Source organism: Anguilla anguilla, chromosome 11 (genome assembly GCF_013347855.1).
Source record: "Anguilla anguilla isolate fAngAng1 chromosome 11, fAngAng1.pri, whole genome shotgun sequence".
In the NCBI taxonomy this organism is placed as follows: domain Eukaryota; kingdom Metazoa; phylum Chordata; class Actinopteri; order Anguilliformes; family Anguillidae; genus Anguilla; species Anguilla anguilla.
The window spans coordinates 15,524,690-15,535,027 of record NC_049211.1 but is presented as its reverse complement, the minus strand read 5'-3'; the positions used below and the strand labels follow the sequence as shown (position 1 = coordinate 15,535,027).

The 10,338-nt window shown below is 44.9% G+C and overlaps 1 protein-coding gene across 2 annotated transcripts; it reads left to right on the top strand.

Moving 5' to 3' along the window:
* The first annotated feature begins 244 nt into the window (after window positions 1-244).
* Window positions 245-9,982, top strand: LOC118208509 (kelch repeat and BTB domain-containing protein 12-like). Of its 2 annotated transcripts, XM_035383257.1 has the most exons (7): window positions 245-456; window positions 605-1,779; window positions 2,239-2,509; window positions 4,372-4,522; window positions 5,622-5,819; window positions 6,940-7,094; window positions 9,924-9,982. In XM_035383257.1, exons 2-7 carry the CDS (start codon window positions 716-718, stop codon window positions 9,927-9,929), a joined length of 1,845 nt encoding a protein of 614 aa, XP_035239148.1. In that variant the 5' UTR covers window positions 245-456; window positions 605-715; the 3' UTR covers window positions 9,930-9,982. The 2 variants fall into 2 exon arrangements, with proteins under 2 accessions (XP_035239148.1, XP_035239147.1); XM_035383256.1 differs by lacking the exon at window positions 9,924-9,982 and having other exon boundaries at window positions 245-452; window positions 6,940-7,815.
* The last annotated feature ends 356 nt before the right edge of the window (window positions 9,983-10,338 follow it).

The window sequence follows — 10,338 nt, the reverse complement described above, 5'->3', positions numbered from 1 at the left end:
GGAAATTTGACCATTTACTTAGCAATGATTCAACAATGCGGAACTTCAGACGAATTCATTTCCACCGAGCAATCAGAAATGGTAAATGTATTTGCGCTCAGGTGTGCGCAGAGCATAGTTTTGTGTCATTTATGAGATCGATATACGGCTCCTGAAGTCTTGCAATTTCCAAAAAAGCAGTCTTCTTTCCTCGCCAAATGTTATGGCACAATATTGTTGCCGAGCCTGTCATCTGTTTCTAGAGTGCAAGGCATTGAGTCTGACCCACTTTCCCCGGGGCACGTGTTTACTCGGTCTATTTTAGACTGTTTTGCAGGCAGGCAATGGTTTTTGGAGAACACAATTTGCGAACAGGACTCTGTAGATTACAGGAACCTTGCTCTAGATATGACGAAATGGTAATCGAGAGGACCAAGTTCCTACTTCAAAAAACGGTCGGATTTTCAACGGAAGTCGGTATTGTACTTCATAGTCGGAATGTGTGCATGTCCATTATTTTGTTATTTATCTACACTGGAACGTTATGGACGTATGGACGTAGTATGGAAAACTGCCTAGCTAGTCATAAAACTGACAAGTGTTTTTGCTCCTTTCATTTCTGTAGGAGGAATCCCACCCCTCACTGATACTGCTGGTTATGGATTAATATGTCTTTTATATATTAGCTTTTTATAGCTTCTTGCTTTCATATGTATTTTTGCTTCACCCAAAGACCATGGAGTTTAAAGCCAAGCACAGTATGGCACTGCTGGAGCAGCTGCAGATTATGCGTGAGATGGACGAGCTGACAGACGTGGTGCTGGTGGCAGAGGGGGTGCGCTTCCCCTGCCACCGTGTTGTACTGTCTGCCTTTAGTCCTTACTTCAGGGCCATGTTCACCTGTGGCCTTCGAGAGTGCCACAGCAGGGAGGTGCTGCTGCAGGACGCTACCGCTGAGAGCCTGGGGCTCATCATTGACTACATGTACCTCTCTGAGCTGGCGCTCAGCAATGGCAACGTGCAGGGCATCTACCTCACCGCCTTCCTCCTGCAGATTGAGGAGGTCTCCCAGCTGTGTCAGAGGCACATGATAGACAACATGGACCCATCCAACTGCCTGGGCCTGTACTTCTACGCACGGGACCTGGGTGCGGATGATTTGGCGGGGCAGGCCCAGCGCTACCTGTGCCGAAATTTCGCCGAGGTCTGCCTGAACCAGGAGATGCTGGAGCTGGAGTGCGAGCAGCTGGCGGCGCTCATCGGCTCCGACGAGCTGAACGTGTCGCGCGAGGAGAGCGTGCTGGAGGTGGTGCTGCGCTGGGTGGAGCGGCGGCGGGCGGAGCGGGAGGCGCGGGCCCCTGAGCTGCTGCAGCGCGTGCGGCTGGCCCTGGTGGACCCGGCCTTCCTGCGGCAGGCGCGGCGGAGGAGCACCGCGCTGCTCTGCAACTCCGAGTGCTTCGGCATGATCGACGCGGCGCTGCAGTCCTCGCGCGTGGCCCACCCCGCCGCGCGCCCGCCGCGGCTACGCTACGGCATGGAGACCGCCCGCCTGCTGCTCTGCGTCGGCGGCGACGGACACGCCCGCGGCACCCAGGCTCAGCACCCCGGCTACGGCGCTCACAGCTTCTGCTACGCCCCGTCCACCGGCCGCGCGTACTTCATCGCCTCCCCCTGCTCTGGAGAGACGCTCGGCTGCGTTTGCGCCGGGGTCGTCACCGAGGACAACGACATCGTGGTAGCAGGGGAGGTGGGGGACCGCAGGAGGTCCCCGCAGAAGATTATGAGCATCGACTTCTACAGGTGTGAGCAGCTGCTTGCGTTAGTCAACTGTGTGTAACTGATGCTCTGTCCGTCTGAAGTGGGAGGAGCCGTATTCCTGAAACTATACAGAAATCATATTGAAATGATTACACATGATGGGAGTTACAAAAGTATGCAGTCATATGATAGGTGTGAATGTTAGAGCATTTCCAGAGCTATATTAACACAGACGTTATAAAGATTTACAGATGAGCAATCCTGTAAATCATTTTTCATTAAAATTACATGTATATGAAGCACTAGTCACCGCACTTGAGCATTCACATATCACACTTAATTGGGCATGTTGGGTAGTTGGGTAATATGAATTTACATAAATGCACAGTAGCTTCAAAGCTGTTGGAGATGATGGAGTTTAACGATTATGGGAAACCATCACCTGACAAATAATAATAGCTTTGACCCATTTTACATGCCTCCCATGCTCTGCCTCCGCAGGTATGAGCAGTCCTCCCCGGGCAGCTGGGTGAAGCTGTGCTCGGCCGCGTACCGGGACATGTATGCGCTGGGCGTGCTCGGCGACACCCTGTACCTGCTGGGGGGCCAGATGAAGCTAGGGAAGCAGTACTGCATCACCAGCTGTGTGGAGCGCAGGGCCGTGGAGGGCGGGCCCTGGCAAAGCTCCGCCCCCATTCCCATCCCTCTGGCCTGCCACTGCGCCGTCAGCGTCAAGACCTGCCTGTACGTGCTGGGAGGCTGGACCCCTCAGGTACAGGACAGCACCTGCCTGTGGAGAGAGGGCACTGGAGGAGAATTCAATTCAATATGAAAAACAACAATTTATATTTAAAAGTGTTCAATGAGAGCAATAAGAATACATGTATGCTTGAACTATGAAAACTGACAAAATATCTGCTATTGATTTTTGGCTGGACCGCAACAGTGGGGCCAGCCCTATAAACGCAAATGTCTGTGACTGAGTGACTGTCATGGTCCTGTTTTCCTGTCTGTGTTTCCCCTGTTGGGCCGCCAGATGGCGGCACTTCTGTTTTGTGTCCTGCTCCCCCCCTGTTAATTGTATTATTGTCTGTCTCGTTATCCCATCATTGTTCCCACCTGTGTCTTATCCCCTCCTTTTGGTTTGATTGCTTTTTGAGTTCACCTGTGTCTTGTTACCCCTGTCTATTTAAGTTCTCTGTTCCCTTGACTCGGGTGCTGGTTCCTTGTGTTTGTTGCCTATGAATGTTCAGACCATTTATACCTGCCTGCGGTTTTTTTTTACCTGTTTGTGTTTGTTCCCGAGTTGTGTTTGTTCCCGAGTTGCGTTTGTTCTGCCTTGTGTTTGTTCCCGAGTTGCGTTTGTTCTGCCTTGTGTTTGTTCCCAACTTGCGTATGTTTCAGACCCATTGTACCTGCCTGCGTTTTTTACCCGTTTGTGTTTTGTTCCTGACTTGTTTGTTTCCTACCTGTGTTTGCTTCTGACTTGTGTTTGTTCCTGACCCGTATGTATTTTCTGGTGTTTCTTTTATGTGTTTGCCCCCGTATGTATTTTCTGGTGTTTCTTTTATGTGTTTGCCTGTGTGTTCCACCTGCCTGTACCCTGCCTGCCTGCCTGTGTTCTGTTCTGTGTTTTGTTCTTAATGTTTTGAGTTTGTTGTTTTGCCCTTTGTGGCCTTGCCTGTTCCCTGGTTGTGTTTGCCTTTTTTTTTTTGTGTGAGTAAAATCTTTGTTAATTTTCCCTTTTTGAGTTTCGTGTTTTTTTTCCCCCACTCTGCGCCTGGGTCCCAGCACCCGTACCGTCACAGTGACTGAGTGATGAAGTTACACTGTGCATGTCTGTGTTTGAGTGACTGACTGATGAAGTTACACCATTGGTCGGCCGGTTCGGTCCAGCCATATACTAGGTTTTGACCTGGTCTTGTTGACCATGAGCAATGTTAGCTTAGTATATGTCTACCCCTTGTGCTTATCTGTAATGGGCAAGAGACCCACATTAAATTATATGAATGAACATATGACATGGTAGAGTTCCTCGAGGTCCTGTGTCCTGTGTTCCTCGAGGTGTGTGTGTCTACTAAAAAAGTAATGTCCATTACTATATTATCTTTATTACTATATGATATATTATCTAACAAGTTGGTTTGCATTACAGGGTAATCTTTTGCTATTGTAGATCTTTGTGACTGCGCTTACCATGAGATCCCTGTTTTAATTTTTAACTAGTTAATTGGTCATATTGTTTTATTATTTTGTTTACGGCTGTCTAAATTGAAAGCAAGTAACTTCAAAGGCTAAGAACAATAGTTCAGTAATGTGTTTTACTTCAAGGAAAGACTTTGATTTGTTGAATCAGCCAGAGCGAACAGTCGCTTGTCTCTCCCTACATTTGAGCCTTGTTTACCTTTTGCTTTTCTGCCTCCTGTCAGTTCTCAGATGCACATATGTGATGAGAAGCAACACCCCCATCCCCACCGCAGCACCAGCCCCCACTCCTGCTCCTACCCCTACCTCCACCCCAGCCCCAGCCCTACCCCTACCTCAGCCCCATTGACCACCCCCACCCCCACCCCAGCCCCAGCCCCAGCCCCACTCCTCATTCTGCACCTGTTGTGTTTCGTCTCACTCTGGCAGTCAGACAGGCCGGATGACGAGCCCGAATGCCTGAGCAACCGCCTCTTCCAGTTTGACCCCGGCAGGAGCCGGTGGGCTGAGCGCAGCCGCCTGAGGTTCTCCAGGTACCGCTGCAGCACAGCCGTGCTCAATGGGGAGATCTACGTCATGGGTGGGTGTCCAAACAAACACCACACAACCACACACTCTCTTCCACCAAAACTCTGCCTGCTGTGTTGGGCTTCTTTTTGTCTGCAGTCAGTGCTGTCGGAGTTTCGTTACGCCCGTCTCTGTCTGTGTGCAGGATAGAAGGACGCCACCTGTGACGTCAAAGCAGAGTGCATTTCTGACACTCATTTCTGTTGCTATGCACTTCAAATATACATAATGGGATCAACTAATGCATTTGATTGCTGGTCAGATTGAATGCTAGGCTTTTAGTCTTTACTCCCAGAGTGTAGAGTATTAGCTGTGTTGCCTCAGGTTTGGTTTATTAATTTGGTTCATGGGCTGCCAGTACCAGCGCCTCCAGATCTTGTTTGAGGGACCAAAGTAAAACAAGCTACACAACTAAACATCCCTTTGTTGGTTGTTAAAAAAATAAGTATCAAAATATTTAGTTATTTTGCTTTTGTACCTAATCTTTCTTTTTGTTTGTTGTAAATAAATGTTGAACCTTTTAACCAAAAATTGAAAGAATTGCCCTTTTTTGGGTGACTAAACAAAATAATTATTATTGTTTGGCTGTTATTTTTACCATTAAAAACCCAACATCCAGATAGGGTCTTTCTGAATATTGTCACTGAAAGTGGATGGATAAAAAATATAGAGAAGAATTTCCCTTTTTGTTATGTGATGGATACACATTTTCTTAACAAAGTTTTCTGTTATATGTTTATTGAGGTTGCTTCAAAATTAATGTGGAATACTAAACCACATGCACCAATATTTATTTCTGCATCAAATTAGCTAGAAACCCCAACCATTTGGTATGCAATCTCACTCTGCATTTGCTTGAAATTGATTCCCAGATTGAATTTTCGGATGCCGTCCCTATTCTTTGATCATAATGGAATGTAGGTATATTTATGGTGAGGCCTGAGTGAATTTTATGTGCTGCTGAAATTGTATGAATCAGTGAATCTGTACAGGTTCAGAAATATATATATTTTACGTATGGCCACTCCTATTTGTCACATGGCTGTGGCTTATCATCCAATCACAGTGTTGGTTGCGGCTAATCGGCCAATCACAGTGTTGTGCTTCTGCAGGGGGCATTGGATGTGAGGGTGAGGATCACGGCCAGTCTCGGCATTGCCTGAGCTCTGTGGAGATTTACAACCCGGGGGAAGACTTCTGGAGGGAGGGTCCAGCGCTGCCTTGGCCCATGCTCTCGCTTCGCACCAACGCCTCTAACGCTGGTGTGGTGGAGGGGAAGCTCTACGTGTGTGGATCCTACACGGGAGCAGGTAAACCTCCCCTTTCCCTTTTCCCGACTCCTGTCGTTTCTTCTCAGCCTTTCCATGGGATTGAAAAGCTCAGTTGCTTTTGAAATCATCCCTGGTGCCAACAACTGTTTTAAATCGCTAACAGCTTTTTAAAACGTGCCTTTAGTACTGTAAAGCATACATACATTACAGGCATTTACCAGACACTCTTATCCAGATTGACTTACACAGCTTTTACATAGCAGTAACATTGCATCCATTTATACAGCTGGATATATACTGAATGCAATACAGGTTAAGTACCTTGCTCAAGGGTACAACGGCAGTGTCCTACCCGGGCATCAAACCCGTGACCTTTAGGTTACAAAACCAGTTCCTTACCCATTATGCTGCACTGCCACCCACACCGTATAAACTGTCTATAGCATGGACATAGCATAACATAGCATACCATGTCCAGCTCATGGTACAATTAGTTTATTGGTACATATTGCTCCCCACTGACCTTGAGATGACTTTTTCCACACTAGACACACCCATTCAGTCTGCATGTTGGCTTCCTTCCAACTCTCGGCCTTTTCTCATGTCGATACTTCTGGATTGATACGATATGCTTTTATGGTTTTATATGGACATTGGCTGTCACAGGTTACATCCATATAACTGTGTGAAGGGATGAATAGCATTATGGTTCAGTTCAGTAAAGGTTAACTTATGTTTTCTGCTTTGCTGATGTTAAACTGACACTTGCCCAGCTCTGTTGCTCACATGACTAAGGTTGATGCTCTTACATTCTCTTTCATTTTGAGTTACTCTGCATCAGAGTGTCTGCTAAATTGATATAATATAAATGCAATAAGTGGGAAAGGTTGCCCCTTGAAATTCACATTTCCTGATTTACCTGGTTTTGATTAAAATAGTTGTATTTAAGAATGCATTGGGAATCTTGTTGCACTCCCCGCATTTGTGTAGCCCAAAAGAGGACATAGAACTTAGAGCTAAATGGGAAAATATCTGATTATGAATAATTCAGTGCATCATAATGTTGAATATTTAACATCATGCTTAGATAATCTTGATGTATACAGCTTTTACGTGCATTTTTCTTTATTAAATGTTTTTTTTTGTGTGTGATTGGCAGATCGGCATGAGGTCATCACTAAAGACATCCTGGAGCTTGACCCCTGGCTAAACCAATGGACTGTAGTTGCACGACATGCCCTGATGCATGACACCTATGATGTCTGCCTGGTTGCCAGTCTAAACCCTCGTGACCTCCTGGCCCCTTCCCCTGAGGTGTGACTTCATGTCGAGGCATGCCCTGGCCACCCGCAGAGAGGAGAAGAAATGATCTGCTTGATCAGTACAGCGTCACTAGATGAAGCTGAGAACAGAGCTGTATGTCAGGACAGTTTGTAATAGGATATATCACACCACATTGCCCTAAATCAGAGCAGCCCATCCCTGTTCCTGGATATCTACCATCCTGTAGGTTTTCACTCCCACCCTAACAAAGCACACATCATTCAGCAGCTAAAGATGTTGTTGAGCTGCTACTCAAGTGTGAAATTAGAGTTGAAATGAAAACCTACAGTACAATTCTCCAGGAACAGGGTTGGGCAGCACTGCCCAAAATGAAATTAATACAAGCCTGCCACTCTGTGGAGGCCAGTTAAATTACAGGGTACCTTGTTCCCAAAAATTGGAAAGGTTAGCATTACGTTGCACAAGAATTTTGGCGAGGGTTTTGGATTCACTTGCAGTGTTACAAATAAAAATGACAATGTAAATTTGTGTTACTGTATGTAACATTATGCTAGTGAAGGTCTGGCTTCATGAATTCAAAAGAAACCATGCTTTTTACTGTGGTGCCATTTGGCAGATACTGTAACTACAGCAGTGGGGCTGTTGTGAATGTACCCCTTTGTAGTCAGGAATATTAGCATTGAGGTGTTGCTCTTTGCCTAAGCTTTGAGGGGCAGAACACATTTTTCCCACCTTCTTGCATCACTTGGAAGAAATGAATACAACATGAATATAAAATTGCATTCAAATGGGGGTATGAATATGTTTAAGTTGTCATTTTAATGAAAATGGAAGCTTCATCTACAGCCAAAGGTTGCCATAGTCCCTCCTGCAGACTCATCATTAACTTACTGTTCAGTAAACCTCCTTTGAAGGTCTAGGAGTCTGCCTGGTTGAATAACAGAAAAATTAAAATATAAATTAAAAAATGAAAGAATGTCTCGAAATTGTGAAAATGGAGTGCTGTTTTCTAAAAAAACTTTTTAGTGCATATACAGGCACACAGGGATAAAGGGTTGGGTTTCTAACTGTTATTCAGTTTATTTTTTAGAACTTTTATATATGAATGGGGCAAGCTTCATCATTCCATTTCTTCATATGTTTTTACAGGATCATTTAAAATAACAAAACTTTACTTTGCAAATGTGTGGTTTTCCACTGTGTCATGTTTCTGAGCCACTGAAGCTTGGAGCACATGCTGTACCGTTAAACCAAGGAAAGCAGCTATTTGTTTATACAATAGTTACTGCCTGGCACAAAATTAGATGAAAGGAGGGCAAAGACCTCATTTTGAAAGGAAGAGTGCACCTGAGGAACTGTAAAGAAATCAATAGTATTTATTTTGAAAATCAGATACTGATAAAAAGTGTTAAAGTGTGTCAGGATGTTGTGTCTTTGGTTGTGGTGTAAAAGCCCTGGTGTTAGAACCCTCGAACACACAGATCTCTCGTGTGGCTGTGTAATTGTTCTCACTGCATGTCACTGTGGCCTACACATGACGCCATGATGGACAGACTTGGCAATTTTGGCTTTGCTGTTCCATAGATCAGCAGCAGGACCTGAAGGTGAGAATTGAAGACATATTTCTGAATTAGGCACACATTCCAATACGAAGTATCTTTTATCAGTTTTAATTAAAACTTGTTAAACTCAAGCTACGGAAAATGGTAAGATATTTATAATGAATATGGGTTCAAAATGCTGCAGCGATCAATGGACATCATGTAGCTATATCCATTCCATCATATCCCAAGTCACCATGGTGTTGTCCAACATAGGAAAACACAACAGGCCAAGATTACTAAAAATCCTTTCAAGTGCTCTGCAAATGGTGTCACGAACCCAGCAGAGAATGTTCGGGAAACTTTCAACTGTTCGGTTCATTGAGAGATACCACAACCAGGAACACTTCAGCTGTGTGTAGCATCATCATTATGTGGAATATGACTTCCCATTGAGGAATACACACTCCGGCCACGTTGGTAAATGGTAAATGGACTGCATTTATATAGCGCTTTTATCATTGATGCCTCTCATTCTCCAGAGCAGTTAAGGGTTAGGTGTCTTGCTCAAGGACACTTCGACACGCCCAGGCCGGGGTTTGAACCGGCAACCCTCCGACTGCCAGACAATCGCTCTTACCTCCTGAGCTATGTCGCCCCACGTTAATGCCAAGTCAGTTGTGATTATTGATAGCAGCGGATAGATGAATGCGATGAAACTGTGTCTTTGATGAATGAGCTTCCTCATTATTTAATGTGTGTAATGTGGACTGAGGACTGTGCCCAAGTGCAGAAAAGCAACCCAGGAGGCAGGGAAAACAGTGGAGAGATTTCATTGACAAATATTCAAATAAAGGACAGGTAAATCAATGAAAACCGGTGCAAAAATAAATGCAGATAAAATTTAAAAAAGTACATAAGGACTGGAATAAGAAGAACAAACAACAAGAAACTCAGAACTAGGCAAGCAAACAGGTTAGGAGACTCCAAGATTGAGCAATGAACAAGGGAACTAGGGCAACTTGAATACACTGCAAAATAATGATAACCACAATGATTCAATAATGAGGACAGGACACAGATTCAGTCCTTTACTGCTCTCTGTTGGCGAGCAGGAACCATGACAATGCGCTCTAATTTGAAAAAGTACTATTAATCAATGTGTCATATGTGCCCTCACATAATGTGCAGTTCAGTCTTTCTGCAAAACATAGGAATAGTTATACACATATGTATATGTGAGTGAGAATGCAAATTAAATATTGATAAAACCCACAAAGAATATTATCCTAACATCTTTTTTATTTTTTCATAACAGACCTGACCAGGATTATGATGATCTTCCCAGAGGATTCCCCAGCCAACTGGTGCTGCAGATGCCACTAAGTTGAATTTGACTGTTCGCCACCTGGGATTCCAGCATGGTCCAGCTCTAGGCAGGCCGTCAAGACGCTGGCCAGACTTTTGTTGAACACATACTGTAACTGTCCTCCACACTGAGACAAAGAAACTATGTTTAAACTACATATAGCCAATGTGGAAATACACTTTGAGAATGTGAATAAAATAATTCACTAACCATGTAAAAGATTGAGGAGTGGGAACTGTGTGTGTGTGTGTGTGTGTGTGTGTGCGTGTGTGTTTGTGTGTGTACATGTGTGTGCGTGCGTGTGCGTGCGCATGAGAGAGAGAGAGATCTGCTCCTCTAATGTCAGATGGTGGGACACATATGT

Coding starts and splice junctions, on each gene's coding strand:
- LOC118208509 (XM_035383257.1), top strand. CDS start 716: ATGGAGTTTAAAGCCAAGCACAGTATGGCACTGCTGGAGCAGCTGCAG. Junction 1,780..2,238: donor ATGAGCATCGACTTCTACAG/GTGTGAGCAGCT, acceptor CTGCCTCCGCAG/GTATGAGCAGTCCTCCCCGG. Junction 5,820..6,939: donor TGGATCCTACACGGGAGCAG/GTAAACCTCCCC, acceptor TGTGATTGGCAG/ATCGGCATGAGGTCATCACT.